This window comes from Trachurus trachurus (assembly GCF_905171665.1).
Source record: "Trachurus trachurus genome assembly, chromosome: 6".
Classification (NCBI taxonomy): domain Eukaryota; kingdom Metazoa; phylum Chordata; class Actinopteri; order Carangiformes; family Carangidae; genus Trachurus; species Trachurus trachurus.
The window spans coordinates 23,216,317-23,233,844 of NC_139897.1; the positions used below are offsets into that span (position 1 = coordinate 23,216,317).

At 39.6% G+C, this 17,528-nt stretch overlaps 1 protein-coding gene across 1 annotated transcript in view; it reads left to right on the top strand.

The window, feature by feature from the left end:
- Positions 1-17,528, top strand: part of cdh13 (cadherin 13, H-cadherin (heart)) — a 306,474-nt gene that overhangs the window by 69,402 nt on the left and 219,544 nt on the right. The window contains exon 3 of the mRNA XM_083974351.1: positions 12,158-12,369. Within this exon, the coding sequence (XP_083830477.1) occupies positions 12,158-12,369 (212 nt within the window). The remainder of the gene's footprint in view (positions 1-12,157; positions 12,370-17,528) is intronic.

Here is a 17,528-nt window from a genome sequence, read left to right on the forward strand (position 1 = left end):
CCCCATATTTATATGTCCTTTGTGTGCACCGGTGAAATATGTTGTCTTCTATAGTTAGACTTAGTATTCAAGTAATGCTCATCTAATCTAAAGCATATGTTTACAAACACATTCCTTGTGTTTCCTGGAATGGATCTTATGTTTTCATCTTTCAGATAGCGTGAAGTATTTGGTTTAATGAGAATTGGGCTTTTGTATGACATTTAACAAGGGCATAACAGATATAGCAATGAAATGGAAAAAAAGAAAATAAGATACACTGTCTCCCAATAGCCTTTTTGTGTGAAGATGCCGTAATACACTGGGGCAACATTCATAGAGGGGATAAAAGAGTTCTTTCAAGCCTCAAAACCTTGACAGTGCACTTTTGACTGCACCAACAAAGGCTATACCTCAACAAGACCTTTAACCAGACATTTCATGTGAACTGTGCACTCACTAAGGAGATAATGATGGCTGCTGTCATGGAAGTGACAGAATTACTTTGTGTCAAAAGTTTTTCTCCTCCCGTATGCTACTTTCTTGTCTTTGGCTCTTAGCCTAGAGCCCAGCATGGCTCCTCTTGAGTGGCCAGGGAAAGTGCTGAGTAACTTGGCCGGAGCCTCAGGGGCTCAGCCTGGGTGTTGCTGGCTTCCTGAAAGCATATCGATCTGGCTGAATGCTTGAATGCATCACTGGGTGCCTGCGCATTGCTGGATGTTGGCTAGTGTGTGAAATTACGTTTGCGTATGGATATGTGTATGTGTGACTGTACTGTATGTGTGTTTATGTGTGTTTGGGTATTCCTTTGTGTGTGTCTGTGCTACACACAAAGGAACATGCAAACCTGTTTGACTGACAGGTTTGGGTGTTACTACAGATGGCAGGATGTTTTCAGCTTTCTTTTTTTGTGCTTGGCTGTGAAATCGGTTGGCAAATATCCCTTCCTCAGCTTTGGCCAGAATAGACCTGCTATGAACTTAGAGACTAGGAATGTCACACGAAATGACTGTGGTGCCATGTTGATGCCAAAGTTCTGAAGGTACAGTCCTGTAGATATTGCACACATACTGGACAAGAGATTGTTCTGGGACTGAGAAGTGTTGTAGCCTGATGCCAATGCAAAGAAAAGAAGGCACACACAGAAAACAATAACAGCAGTGGATATGTTGAGCAGTAGAACAGCTTGGTTTCCATTTTGGTTTTAGTTTTCCCTCATTAATGGGTTAGAGCAGAGGCCAATGCCTGTGCGACATGTGGTCTTTCACTTTGAGGCTGTTACAGTAGCATCTTCATCTGCCAGTTCTTAAGTGACACATCTGAATATGTCACAGATATGAATAAATATAAATGTATTTTCTAATCATTCAGTACTTTACTGACATTTTATCCCATTTAAATTTGATTAAATTCAATTCATTTATAATGAAGAGAAATCCAACATTCCAGTTACCTGCAAACTCTATGTGGATCGGTGGGCCAGTGGACCAAGCCTCTCATGCCACAGCAAGTCCAGTTTGATCTAAATGATCCTGCTCTTGAAATCCAAAACGAAGACAGCACAAATTGTGACTGTGCAATAGATGATTTATTTGAAAAAGAATGAAAGAGAAAAAAAGCATACAGACAGAACAGAATCAAAACCTCACATTTAGATCCAGGCAAATTCAGCATGTAGATCCTTTTGCATTCAGAGAGTTCAGTGTTGAGAGAGAATGGATTTCATTTATCCTTGTGTCATATTTGTCTAAAACCCTCTATAGACAACAGGTTCACTAGAAACCTAAGGCTCATACACCATGCACTGTGGAAAGCCCATCAATGAGCTTTTTGTTTTGTTTTGTTTTGTTTGCCTTGTGAGTCCAAGCATTGAATCTATTCTTCACAGAGTTTAAAAACCTGCTCCCTCAGCAATAATGATGTGTTACAGCACTTAACATATGTAACTGTTTGAACGTAAAATTGCAACAGGTCCAAATGCTATGTAAAGAATCTAATAGCACTAAATATAATCATGTCAAGAGAGGTAGAAGCAAAACTGTGGTTTGTCCCAAATACTTACAGTGTATGTTTCTTATTTCCTAATGAAAGCACATGATTACATTTGATTTAATCAGATCAATTTTTATCTCACTGCTCACTATGTGTAAGCTTGTTCTGTTTTTGTAATTAATTAAGATAATTAATACATTAAAATTAAAATGTTCATTCTTGTTTCTTACAGTATAGCACTATGAAAGGTTGCAAAGTCTGCAACACTGCTGACTTGGGTAAAGTGTGGCAAGGCTCAACATAAGAAGCTGTAGGACTTCTACAGCAGGAGGGCCATGGCATTTATGGTCTGTATGTTACCAGGCTGTTGGCTTCTATCATTATGACTAATCATGGAAATTAAAAGTACACAGAGACTCAGAAACATAGGCAGTACGCCAAAGGAGAGGGTAAAAATGGAAAATAGAAATAATATTAAATACACTAAGTAAATAAAAAAAATGGACAATAGTAATGTACAAAAAGGGATATAAGCAAGGTCCTGTTACCTGGGGAAGTGCAGGTTGCTAAGTGTCAATGACATCACACAGTTGTCAGGTTAAGGAGCTGCTGTGACCCATCAGTCTGTGCTGTCTGGACCCAGATCACTACCACCTCACTGTATTACTTCTTTATCCCCTGTGTGGCATCCTCCTGTTTTCAAAGAAGCTGTCCACTGATCTGGCTCCCATGCTGGTCAGCTTCAGCACTATCAGCTGATCCGTGCTGTAATGCTAGTATGGCTGATTAATAGCATTTAAAATAGTGGCTAAATGAAAGTAGGTCTATGCAAAAAGACTCTCTGTTAGCGGCTTATTAAGAGGGTCTACAGCTTAAATAATTCACTAGTCAGATTTTTAACTATACTGTATGTCAAAAAGAGAAAGCTAAAAGTAAAAAAAAAATGCAACATGCATGTTGGAGAGGGGATAGTGGACAGTCCATTTGAAGTTCACCATCAGGTCCAAGGAAAGTTGTTATATTTATAGCTCCAGTTGATTTAAAATCAAGAGCACAGCACTACTGCAGTAGTTTGTGAGTGTCAGCAAGTGGTCATGGACACACTTTCTGTGACTCTGAGTTTCCCGTGCTGCTCCTGTAGGGCCAGATGGTCTCTCAATTGCAATCATATGTTTCAAAGCATATGGAATGACTTTTGCCCTCCAGAATTTATTTTGGCACTGGGTTCAAAATGGTTATTTTAGAGCTGATTATCAACAGTGTGACCAACACCACACCACCTTATTTTCACATATTACCCTGTGATCCCCCAGGACATTTGTCCTCCCCTGAAGGTCAGGTGATGTGTTCAGATTCCCATCACATTTCCCCGTACCTCAGTGGCTGGATGTCTGTGTGGTAGTCAGTTCTGGCCGGGATGACAGACAGTCTTTATAACAGCCTGGCAGAGCTGTTAGAGATCATCTGGTTCATTGTATTGGCTGCCCGGTGGTGCAGATGAATGACTAAGATCTTAATTTCTCTAATTCGCTGATATACTAATTAAACACCTGCTGCACGGAATATTGTCTCTTAATATCTGGCTCCGCTAATGGTGCTCTGATGCAGATGTCTTAGAGTTGCTCCAAAGCTTTGGAGCTTATTGGCCATTTGATGTGTATTTATATGGCTATAGCAATGATTTTGTATGTCTCCAATTCTGCCAGGCTATCTTACGATCATCTGCTGGCATCCATCCCTGCCACAGCCTTCTTTGATGAAATGCTTCGCCCTGCCACTGACAAACAAACACAGGCTGACTGAAGTTTGTTATGCTGCTAGAACAAACCCCACTCACTCCCTTCAGATCTGTTACTGTGGTTAACCTTGTCAAGCTAAGCTTCGGGGGATCTCGATCACATAGATACGCTGATACATTTTCATTTATATTTTCACATAAAAAGTGGTTGAGGAGTGCAGTGATGGGTTTTCAAATATGAATTTAAATGAATTCACATTTAAGCAGATGTAACCTTGAAACAGGCAACTTCAAAGACCAAGCCTGTAGGCCTAAACATTTGCAGCTTGCATGTAGACAGCAGGGTGTTTACTGTTGCTGTCAGAGTTATGAATGCATTTTATTTACTATAAAAAAACCTTGAACAGAATATTTTCACAGATGGGCTGACAAGTTTGCTGATGGAATGCATGAATTTTTTTAATTTAAGTGAACATTGTTGGGTTATGTTTACCTTCCTACTCCCTTAACACCAGCCAATAAGAAACATAGACAGGTTCATTCGCTTATATCACACACTAGAGTAGATGCAACATTTAAATAGGAACGTGAGACAACCTCTTTTCCTGTTAAGATGTGTGAAAAGTGCAATTCCCTGTCATTATCTGCCTTAGGCCTTATTATGAGGTGCTTCTGGTGATAATGAGGGTCTGATTTGTGGGTTTATCATATGTGTGAGTTTGTGACTACGATTGAGAAACTGAGTCAAGAGGAGTGTGTCTATAACTTCGTATGCATCCTGATGAACATGGGTGGTTATAAACAAAAGTGCTGCAACCCGTCGGGGGAAATCCACATTGCAATTATTGCAGAGAAATGATGCTCAGAAAACCTTGTTAAATTTAATAAGCACAAGGTTCCTTCTTATTTGCCTTTTTCATCAAGGCTGAATATTATGATTGCAAATATCTTATTTAAATAAAACAGTGGGAAAAAAAACAAGAAGATAGATAGATGGGTGGATAGATAGTTAGGTATAATTTTAAGCCCTTCTTCTATTAGGCAGATGGATTATACTGCAGTAATTTAATACAGAAAAAATGTAATGCATGCATTTAAAGAGCGCCAACTCTCATGATTGTATTCTGTTTAGAAATTACTCAGTTGTTTAGTATGGTCTGGTTCTGACGATGAAGCAACAGCATCTGGAGCAATGCTAATTTATCCAGCTGAAAATCCACCTGTGTTTCACATGTATTATAACATCTGGCCAAAACTCAGAATTGAGGCTGAGGCGGATCGCAAGCAGAAGCGACTGTGGCCTCCAGGGAAGATGTTCCTTTTAAGCAAGTACAATGTTCACTATGTTCCCTTGATGGGTTGTTTGTGATTTTTTTCTTCCATTTATTCCATCTGTCAGTCAATCCATCACGTTGGTGCACACTGAAGCACCTCAATAACTAAAATAACTGTCTGATGGGTTGCTCTGAAGTTTTGTACGTATATTGGTGTGGTCTCCAGAGGATGAATCCTGCCAACATTCGACAGCACAAGATTGAAATGTTGGTAATGAGTGAAATATCTCAACAACTATTACATGTATTACCACAGGATTCGGTGCACATAACCATGGTATCCAGAGGATGAATACTAATGATTTTACTTATTATCCTGTGAGGTATAAAACACAACTATTGGCTTGTTTGTTATGAAATTTTGTATAGTCATTCATGTCCTCCTCAGGCTTAACTCTAATGACTTTTGTAATGCTCTGATATTTTAGCATTTAGGTCAAAGCGCTGTTAGTGCCTAAACACGGCATCCCAGAGCAGATTTATGGTGTTGTTTAAGTGGTAGATAATGAGAGGAATAATGAGAGGATGAAGATGTGATGCAACTTTGGCTAAGTGGGATTTGACGACAGCCGTACTATATGTGACCATGATACAGTTCACGTGGTGCTGTTTGAGCATCAATTATGCCCGATAAGCCCTCTGGTGTGAGTTTAAAATGAGACTCGCAGGGTGAGGATAACCCTGAGTCTGGAGTGAAAAACACTGAGCCTGTTCTCATTAATTCACAATAATTACACTATCTTTCTCTTGTGCACTCTCTCATTTCTCATCTGTCTCTTTTACTAATTTACAACAGGCAAAACAACAAAGTGTTGTGCAGACCCGAGCTCTGTCTTGCATCTTAGGGGGCCGCTGCCAGGAGCCCACTTGACGCAACCTAGTTTCAGAAACACTGGACAATGTGTAGTAGCAATAAGACAACAAAAATTTTCACCATGCATCATCATCAAGGTCTGAAGTTGGTTCTGAACAAGTTTGAGGTAGTTGCGGTCAAGTTGCTTGGAGTAGAACATCAAAACACAGATAAAAATGAAATGGCTGACTGTTGAGTTCAGGTTATGGCAGCAGGCTTTTCAAAGTCATGTGTGTTTTATTAAGCTATTTTGCGACATCCATGTGTGAGACTGAACATGGCCAGATTGAATTTACAGATGTTATCAAAGTGTTTTCAAGTTCAGGCCCTAAAAAAGCAATCACTTTTTAATGGAGAACGAATTGTAACCACTACAATTTGAACAGGCTCCTTGCACCTTTCACACTCAGGCCCTAAAGAAGCATTTCTGGATGTTGGCTGTGATGAAGGACGAGCCTCACAGATCAATGTAACAAAACTGTCAGATCAGCAAAACAAGACCTCTTCATTTACGTGGCAAGAATCTGATTTAAATGAGATGACAGTGGATTCAGATTGATTCCACTGTGACTTCAACTCAGCACCCAAGCTGTTAGTGACTGATTTATTTTGTAAGTGCCAGCTTAACATAATCAGCTTTTGCACGTTTCTAAGCCGGTGATTCAATACAATCTTCTCACCGAAAGTAAATAATTTTAAGAATGTCAGTGCTGCACGGTGTAACTTCTCTGCTGTTTGACAGTTTTTATAGTAGCTAAAAATAAGAAATAAAATGCCTAAACAACAGAAACATTTTTCACTTGGCCTAAGTTTTTACTTGTAAGAACACTCGAGGCACATTGCTGGTCATAATTAGAGACTTGTTTTCTTTTGGCAGAAATTAAGTCTCCAAATGTCAGAAAAATGTGAGAGAATGGAATAAATAGATAAATAAATGCCAAACACACTCCAAAATAACGACATAAACAACTTGTTTTTCCTGAACTCATCAAAAGTTTTTTCAATCTAACTTGAAGACACTCCCTTTTAAATTGACAGCACCATTAAAGATACATTTAGAAAGCTGTTGGTACTCACAGCTGTTTTATGTGAGACAGTGATTAACCCACTATCTAGCAGATGGCTGTAGGCCTATGGGTGAGAATAAGACAAATGCCCATCTGGTTTCCGATTCAGTTTACATTATTGATACATCTTTAGCCAGAACATAGTGAGACTGGAGGTGCAAGTTTTATATGTTGGCACATTTTCAGCACCCTTTATTGAAATATCTGCAGCCTATATGTAGGTATAGGCACCGGGACAATGGTTAGAGAAAGATTCTTGCTTCTGATATACAGTATATTTGAGACAAATTTGTAGATGCAGGTGCCCCCCACACTCAACAAACCTTGCTTGATCCAATATCACAGTTTGACGTACATTTCAGCATAACCACAAATACCGGTAATTACATGACAGGTCATTTGAAACTAGATTTTGTTTTACATTTTCCTCTTTTTCATAAAGAAAATTCATTTCTGAGATGCAGAGCTTTGTTTGCACGGTGAAATTGATTCCATTTGTCGTCCTATGTTTTCCATACACTGGGGTTTGTAAATGTGACACTATTGACTATCCACTGGAATTTAAAAGAGTCCCATCCTCAAATAGGACCAAACGCGTGTTTGCTTGCTTACAGCCTAGAGATGCATAATTCCAGTTTTAGAGGTATTGCAAACATAAACAGGTGGAGAAGAGTGTGCGTAATTTCGTTACGTAATTTCCCATTAGAGAAGGTGGTCTTTGTCTTCATGACTGTGCATGACGTAAGTAGTGGAGTGCTGTTGCTTTTTTATTTATTTATTACATTATTATATTTACTTTATTATATTTACATTATTTATTTTACATTTTGAGGTACAACATATTACACAACAAACTGGAGCATCCACATAACTCACAACCTGCCTGTTCCTTTACATTGTGTAAAGGGACACTAGTAGAGACACTTTAGATCTGTTGAGAAGAGAAATATTTAACCAAGTAGTTAGCACGCCCGACTGACCTTTAACAGTCCACGTCAAAAGTGATGCTGTCTCACATCAAAAGCTAACTGTACTGTAATTGGCTTCAGTCAGCAGTGCAGTGGACGGTGTTATGCATCAAAGTGTGATCAAGGGCCCTAGAACATACAGTATACACTCTGCAATACATGTAGTTTCTCTTTTTTGAGCCATTCAAAGGTGTTCAGTTGGCTAGCAACTCATATTCTGCCCAGTTTCACCTGATGATTAACAATCCAACATCCGATAAGCTGGGATTGGTTGGAGTGGTAGAAAAAGGTGGAAGCGGGGGGTCTTAATCATGTGTTACACCCATGATGAATGATTGTGCCAACAAGACCCCCTCCTAGTTGGCAAAAATGTGTCAGACTGTTGTCTGGGAAGCTTTGTTACACTGAATCCCAGTAATGGGTCTTATACAATGTTCTGTGAGCGGAAACTCTGGGGTGAAATGCAATTCAGGGTGTAAATATATTTCTAAAAGCAGCTTCCTCTCTAATGCCAGGTGATTATTTGAGAATGGTGTTCTCCTGAGCCTTTTTTATGAGGCTGAGCACACTGCCTGGTTAGACACGGCAGCTATCAGCTCAAACACACCCGTGCTACCACCTTTGAGATTACTCCTCTGATTCCCATCTCTCCCATCATGGAGACTTGACATTTAGTTACAAGACAGAAAATTGTCTTCAAAACACCTCAAAGGAAAACTTCAGCGCCTGACAAAGGAGGGAAAAAAAAAGTCTAATTTATGGGCTGACAGAAAGTGGAGCCAATGTAAATTCACTCGAATAATGTAGGATGTCACAATATCTTCCTTCATCCTTGAGATGCAGAAAATGTTATTGCAGGTTTGTGTGCAGGTGCCTTGTTCCATTAATTATTCTGATGAACATTTTATAATGTCTGATCTTTTAGAGAGTAACTTACATGACTGAGTGTAAAGCTTATGTTTAGCTCTTGATGTGGAAAGATATTGAGCTCCATTTTATGTAATTTTTCTGACAAAGACATCAGTGGATGTTGCGTGAAATTTGTGCGACACAAAATGTGTAAAAACAAAGGCGCCGTTGATTGTTTCATACATTTAGTGTCATTTTGGAATTTAATTCACAGTTATATAATCACTAAAGAATGTGCTGTACCATTTGCTAAATGCTTAAATTAGAACTTTAAAGTGGTGTTTTTTGGTGCCAAGAAAGCTGACGAAATAAACCAAACCGCGGCCCTGTGTGTGTGTGTGGGGACTTTCTAGTACATTTTCCACTTGCAGGCTGTATGGGAGGTTCTGGCCTGAAAGGAACTTGAATGTCAGTCTTGAAGAAGCAGCAGCACCCCCACACTCCTTCTCCTCCCGAGGCATCAGTTAGGGATTTTTGCGACCCTAATCCATGTTGTGCAAAGTTGTTTCAACCCTGAGCCAGCACTCTGAAGAAAGAAAGTGGGTGTGTGGTGGTGCTGGTGGTGAGCGGGGGTAACTTGCATTCTGTCATTGTTGCCTGACTTCAAAGCCGCCAGCTCACCATGCTCTCCTCTGAAATCCCCCAAAACCTTACAACATTAGAATACCATCAAACACTCTCTGACTGCCTTTGAAATGCCACTGACACTGTTTGGCGCTGCAATTTGCAGGCTCTAATGAGTGCGCCCATGTTATTGAAATAAATCTGAGGCTTGTAATGGGAATGGAAATGAACACATCTTTCATGCTTTGGCTTAGAAGTGAGAGTTAAACATTGAGATGGAGCCTTGTTTTCCTCGAGAGTAGGTTGTTGACTTTGTAGCTCTCCCTCAGTGCCCATTGTAGCCTTGCCTTTCCTGTCATTTTCTTTTGTTTTTTGATTGTCCTTTACCTTCTTCTTTCTCACCTCTTCTTTTCCTCACTCAGTATTCTCTATCTCTTCCCACCCAGATGGCAGAAAATGTTTCTGTCCAGAGGGAAGATCTTAAAATGTCTGCAGTGAGAGTGATAAAGAAGCCAGACTAAACAGTTACAAAGGTTAAGTGTGCTAAATGAGAGCTTTGATAGAGTTCACTCTATTGATTTTATAGTCAGAGAGCATACTAACCATGGACTTGATTCCCATTTCTCTTTTGTGCTGGCATGATGGGAGATAGACATGTATGGATTGCTTTTAAATCAGACACGCAGCTCCTCTTTCTACATGGTCATAAGATGGGTGGAGTGCAGGGATAGGTGGACGTGGAATTGAAAGAAAGAAGGTAGTTTAAAATATTATTCGGTCTGACAAATTACCACATTTCATATAATTATGTATTAATACTTTCTAACTACATTTAATAATAAGGTGTCTGTTACCTACATTGTGCACCTGCTCTATTATTCCCTTCCGTGACAGCTCACTTTGAAGTCATTACTAATTAGTGGAGTTGTTTGGATTATCATACTAATAAAAAAAACTGATTTATTGAGTACATTAGTCCATGCCAGTTATGGTGAACACACGTGTATTGATTAAACGAAAGTTTTCGCACCTCATCTAAAACAGTAGCTGGGGAGAAGCAACATTAAACCAGACATACAGACAGTAGCTGGTTAAGCAACTTGCAAACTTGAACACTTGTCAACCAATTGATCTGTTTACAGTGCAGCCAAACAATCTAAAAAAATGTAATAACAACAATGATACTCAGTCGATAATTGCCTTTTTTTTTTTTTTTCGTGAAACTGGGATTGGATATCATGTTGCATGCTGTGCAAGTAATTTCCCCACACAACAGCAGGACAGTGAAGTTGGTTAGTTTGCTAAGAAGTTGAAGTAATGCAACCTGTCACCAGCAGCTCTTTATTTGCACAGAGTACTGGGATGAGAAAAGAACTGCCAAATTGCCTCCCTCCACTTAAAACAGATCTGTTGTCAAAATATGCCTTTTCGAGTTATGTTCATACATTTTTCAGTCAGTAATAGAAACATTGCATTTCATATTACTGCTTCACAATTGAAGCCACCCAGTGTTATAACTACGCAGCAGCTGCTTCTGCATTTCCCCAGGAAATCTGTAGCGCAATGATTAAAATGCATCAGATTTGTAAAGCCGTGACCATTCATTCGTCAAGACAGTTACAGTTTATTGGTTTTAAGTTTTAATCGGCTGGTTCAGCAGAGGAAGCTGACAGTCTTTGTACTGCAGATTGGGACTGTGCTTTATCCTCAGAGTGATCCACTTGCTACTCAGATAGTGTATGACCTCTCAGTCGCACTGTGAGGAGAACACGGAGAGAAGAGACATTAACATCTTTTGTAAAGAATCACAAAGTTTTCTGTGTTAAATGATTAATGACTATCATTTATAATGATAATCAAATGGAATATCCTGTACATCATTATTCCATTTGCAGGAAACACTTGATTTCAAACAGAGTTCTCAAAAAATAAGCAAATAATGAAGACTTATGAACCACCATATGTCTGAGGCAGGAACTTGGAGGCTTGAAATTATTTTGCACTTAGACCCCTGCTGTGAGGGTTGTACAGTCCCCAAGAGATTCCCGTTGCACTTGTTTTAGTAATAAACTGCATATGTAGACATCCACTTATTCATCCATCCCCCCCACAGCAGGAAGTATCATGGGAGGCCGAGGTAAAGACGAGGTGAAGGATGAGGGAGGGGAAGATTGTCAGGTTTGAGGGTGGGGGAGGACATGGGGATCATGTCGCGACACCAAGGGGAGTGTGTGGGAGAGATAAAGAGAGGATGAACATGATCAGAGGGGATAAAGCCTGGTAGAGTCCTTGCCGATATCTTCCTCAGTCAGGAAAGACAAGCTCACACGTGCACACATCACATGCACATTACTCGAAGGTGACACTTCCTTAAATCCTTCTCTCTCCTCTAGACTTAGTCCTCTAGCAACTGTGCGCTCTTGCGTTCTCTGTAGTTAAGGCAGCAGTCGTGCAAAAGCTTGTCATGTTAATACAGTAAGTCTATAATGCAGAGTTGGTCATTAACATTGCACCAGGTATGTGTGAGCAGAAATCACTGACTTCCACTTAACCTCGCTGTCAGAGCCCTTCGTGATGTTGTCATTTTTCTTTGCAATATTTATTTATCTTAAGGGTTTTCATTCATACAAAAAAAATGCTTGTGTTTAATTTGTGGATAATTTGCAGTGCAAGTTACGGCAGATTCGCCTGTTGTTTTATCGTGTGCTCGGAGTAAAGAAATAATATCCACCCATTCTGTGTGTTTTTTCCAGTTGAGTTCGATGACTGTGCGGCGAACAAAGACGTAACATTTGAGGTCTCGGACCCCAGCTTCAAGGTGGACGGGGATTGGAATCTGGTTCCACTCAAAGACGGCATGTACAGCGGGCCCGTCCTCTCCATCCACGGGGTCAGTGCACATACAGATGACTTGGCACAGGTGGAAATCACTGGACTGCCGGTTCAGTCGCTGCACACTGTAAGGGTGAGTAGAAATAGCTTTGTATATGTGTTTGTTTGTCACTTTAACCCCTGTTATTATGGATTATTAATTGTAGAAATTGTATCCCTATAGGCAACCCATACTTTTTCTGTACAAAGATGACAGAAAGTGAGTGGACTGTTGAGTTATGTTGAGGAAATACAGTACTTTGTGTTAGCTCTCGGTGCAACTATCAATCACTTAATGGTTGATGATGCTCATATCAGGAGCAGAGTACCTTGTTGTCTAAGCTTTAGAGTTAAGAATAAATCTATGTGAAAGTTGCTTGTCCTCATGCAGCCAGTATCTCTTCAAAGTTGTTTCAAGTACTTTATATCTTCAACATAGTTTTAAGAAATCACGTGCAGCCTCTGTGTCCTCACCCCCACTCCTACAGTATTCAATTCAATTTTCCTCTACAGAGATGATCACAGTATCAGTTTTCTCATCTAAAGCGTATGCATCTTCTCAAATTATGCAGAGATGGTTCAGTAAATGAGGAGAATAGATGGGAAGTTTAGCATGGAAGGAGTTAGCTCAGCGATGTAAATATGAGCACTGGTTGTCATTCACAAAACATTCATACATTAGTGACTTTAATTGCAAATTAAAAAACATTAAAAACCAAATTCATCAAATGTTCAGAGGCATCTGTTGTCACTCAAATTAATGCACATGTTGATGAATTCTCATCAGTCATAAATGTGAGGCACATTCATCCGACCTTAATTATCATCAGTTAACATAATTGCTTTACCTCAGAGATGCCATATTGAGCTGTTGGGAAATGCATGATCTTTGAGACCAAATGGACTGCAAGAGAAAGATAAAGGTGAATGGATATAGGTGATGCAGATATAAAGATAGTACTGAGTGCCATTTTAAAAAATAGCCTTCTATTTTAAAACAAGCACAGCCATTAGAGCCTCAGTAAAAGATGACATATGGAAGAAGAGCACAGAGAAGGTGATTGATGTTGCATCCACCAAGAGATCCCACATTACAAGTAAAAAGAAAGGGCTTTGATTTAGTGAGAAGGAACTTGTGAAAGCGGCTGGGGGAGGCCAGGAGAACAGCTGCTGCTCTGCTCTGCCAAACCTATGAGTATATCGTGGCCATCACCAGAGATGCGTCAATCTCTAGCACTGTTGCAGATGGCAGCAACAACTCAGCCCGGCACTAAATCTGTCTGCAGACTGAAGACAGACTTAATGTTCGATGATAGACAGCCTCGATTAGTGATCCCGTTTACTGACGCTTAAAAATCTGTAGTTCTTGTAAAGGTGCTAAAGCTTTGGGAGTGTCCTAGAGAGGTAGAAAGGCCTGTGTTTCTGGCTCCACTCTGGGTTTCACATGTGCTTTACACATGTTGTGAGTCAGTCTGGTGCAGCTCTTTCTTGATTATAAGAATAAACTGGAGCCATTTAAACTTAGTCGAATGCCCAAATGTGTATGTCTCCCTCTACTCGTGTTTTTTTGATCATTATTTATGCATGAAGTCACATAAAAGGGAAGAGAAAAGGAAATACTTTAACATTAACAGCTGTAGCAGCAGGCTTTGGTGTATGAATTATTACTCTGACCAGTTCCTTTAGGGAGGATGAGAATTTGGTCATTAAGCCTGCTTTGCTTCTCTGCAAATGTGTCCTTTTGTTTGTGTTATCAACAGAAATGTATTTCAGGAGCCAGAAAATTGACTGCCTCACACAACTCTGGGCACCTGAATAAACACCATGGTCCCTCATTCATATCCTCTGTATACCTTTGTTTAGTCCAAATACACTAAGTCAATTAGGAAAAGTTTCCAGGGACTGCAGGTTCAGTTGGGGTTCCCTTCCCCTCCCTGAGATCATCTGTCTTCCTGCTGCAGTGCTCAGTGTCCTGCTGCTACCATTCCTCCAGCTCCAAGCTTCATCGAGGCTGCCTCTAATTTGTTTATGCCTCTCACCATCATTTATTATTTGGTTAGGTAGTCCATAGCTGTTACCCTGGCAAGTCGCTGAAAATATAAGTGAATTAGCTTTTGGCAAGTCATGGGGGAAGAAGCTAATGTATGGCCTGTCCTCTGCATAGATATGTGTATGTGTGTATGTGTTTGCTTTCCATGGGATGCATTTGTTTGTCAACTCCTTTCACATGGCATTTCTATGGTTGCCCTTAGAGCCAAACTTACACACATCCACAACTAGTGTAATAGGGCAAAAAATAACAGAAAAAAAGAAGATGATCCTGCGGGACTGACTTTTTTTTCTCCAGTGCTGTTAACCTCAAAGGTCCCAACATTGCATTGAACAACATGATCAAGACCAGGTTCATTACTGCTCAGTGTGTCTTGGAACTGTTGGGATTGATAAGGTGATGAAGATGTTTTCTGAATTTGCAGCACATTTGTGTATTTGTGTGTGTTTGCAGTTCATTAAGCTCTCAGGATTACTATTGTTTTTTTCAGTGCATTAATTAACAGCTGAATCAGAGTTGTCTTTGTATTTCTCTTGTGATTGATCCATAATATTGGACCAATAATCAAGGTTTTTGAAATATTGTCACTCCCTCAAGGTTGTTTGTTACAGCTTGGGTCTTTCTTTCTTTCATTTTTTTTTTTTTTTGCCTCTGGTCAGTTAGGTTATGATGACACTGTATTGACTGAAGGGATTGTTGACATTTGGGAACATGGTGAAATTAAGTCTGATGCAGGAAAAAACCCCAGACTAGACAGATGATCAGAAAACAACATCCAGTTACATTATTGCCAAGGATAGATAACAAAAATCTACAAAAACACAGTTAGACACTGGTTGTGTTTGGCTGGAACTGAGGGGTGGAGCGCTATCTTCCCTCAGGACAACAAAAGCCATTAATAGTTTAAACATTTTATTTTATTTTTTTCATAATTCACTCTTGTTCTCACCATTACCCTTCCTTGATTTCCTCTGGCTGTAAGCTTGACATTTTGGATGAACTATTTTGTCTTTCCTGTGGACAAATGTTTTAATATCACTGTCTGCCTCAAAGTAGAAAAACTGGTAATTGCAGAGCAGACACAGTTGCAGTCAAAAGGTAGGTAGAGAACCAGAGATGAATAAAGATTGTTTGAGGATCGGGGCAGAGACGAAGACATCCTGAAGCTAATAGAAGCATATGAGAAAGGGAGAGTCCTCGGGGTGTTTAAAAGCTCTCATTATTTCACTATCAATTAATCTGCAGAAGCTTCTCAAGCTCTGGGACTCGTATCATCAGAAAATCCATTGTTCCTTTCTCTGTCCATATCCTGTAGTAGCCCCACACTCCCCCACCCCGTGCCTCTCAAGTGGCCCATCAAACACGTGTTCAGAGCAGCAGCAGCTTCTAAAGAATCTGTAACTAACTCATGGCATATTTAAAAGCTTGTTTCAATAAGCCAGGGGTTTGACAACACTGACTGCACTGACGGGATGAACTTTAAATCTCCAATCTGATGTAGTGCTCATGGTAGTCAAGCTGCACTGATGCCTTTCCTCATTTTTTCAATTATTGTACCATAGAGTAGGTTTCTTTTCAAAACAGTATTTTTTTGTAATGAAATCTCTTTGTTATGCTCCTGTCAGTGAGATTTTGTATTTGCCCAAACCTCCTTTTGTTCCCCCTCTAACTCAGAGCGGAAACAATCCATGGTGAATTTATTGGTATAACAAATGGTATTGTGGCAGAAAATATTGGCTGGTGATAATTGATAAGTGCTGTGAAGGAAGGTGGAGAGAATCAGTTTTTAATTCCTTGGTGAGAGCTGTTAGTTTGCTGTAACGCAGGCCTGGAGGGAAAGAGCAGCTGATGAATGATTTCCTATTATGAGCATAAGTCTGAATTCAAAGAGTAATTTATTCCCCCTTTTTTTGCAACCGATCAATATGTGAATTAATGGAAGAATGCATTTCAATTTAACAAATGCATGCTCCAAGATATGGACTTTTGTGTGTGTGTGTATTATTTCGTGTTGTTTTGGTTGTGTTATGCAGAACAGCAGTTATGCAGAACATTTTCTTTCCTTCAGGGGGCATAAACAGGCACCATTCAAATGTAACAAGCGATAAGAGGCAAAATAATCTGAGTCCAAAAGCCTATTTATTTTGCTTTTGTTATGTTTCATCCATTTTTACGCACTGAATGAAATGTAATATTGCATCCTGAGCAAAATCCTCATCCTGCAATGGCAAATAGATTTTTCTAACCAAGCTTCCAATGTTCAGTAAGGCTTTCTCGGGATGACTAAGATGTGACATCTTGCAACCACAGCACAACAGCTCACATTATACAACACAACACAAATAATCTTCCTCTCTCTGTCTGCATCCCACTCACGCTATCTCTCCTTAGCTTGTTCTGCGACTGTCATTTATTAATTCTGTTTACCGCCTTTGTCTATTGTCCGTCTCCTTTACATTAGTTCCCCCTCACCCTCCATCTTTCGCTGAAATGCTTCTGCTAAGTTACACATTTTTTCTTCTGTTATATGAGGGGGTTGGCACTGGAGAGGAAACCAGAGGCTTAACATCATGTTACTCTATAGAAGCAACAAAACAACCCTTCACCTTCAAATTATGGATGTCTCTAAAAAAAAAAGCTGCTCTGATTGTAAATATGCTTTGTTTCACATTAGTTGAAATACCCAAAAGAGGAATCACAACATGAATGGTGTAGGTGGTTATTGGCAAAGACAATTTTGATAAAAGCTTCACCTGAGCTGCATTTTGATGAGACCTTCTACCTAATGCTGTTTTGATCATCGATTTTAGAAAGGTTAGACATGAAGTCCACACTTAATCAATTGGAGGAAATTGAAGAAGATTTTTCAGATCAACAAACTATAATTTTCAAATCCCATCAGTTATATTTCATTATGAGTTTCCCAGTAATTCACCATTTATATGTATGAATGCAAAGAGCCAAATTTCCTTTAGATTGTATTTGTCTTAATATAAGAGATTGAGTACACCGGTGTGAAACAAGAAGCTGATTACATTTGATCTGATTTAATTTAACTTCAAGTCCCTCGCCAGGAGTAGGACAAATTAGGTATAAACAAATTACTAAAATAATGTTTTCAGGAGTGATTTAAATGCAGTTTCAGTGGCATAAAAATGAATTTCAGTATTAATATAGTTTTCATTTCAACTTTGGAGCCTAGC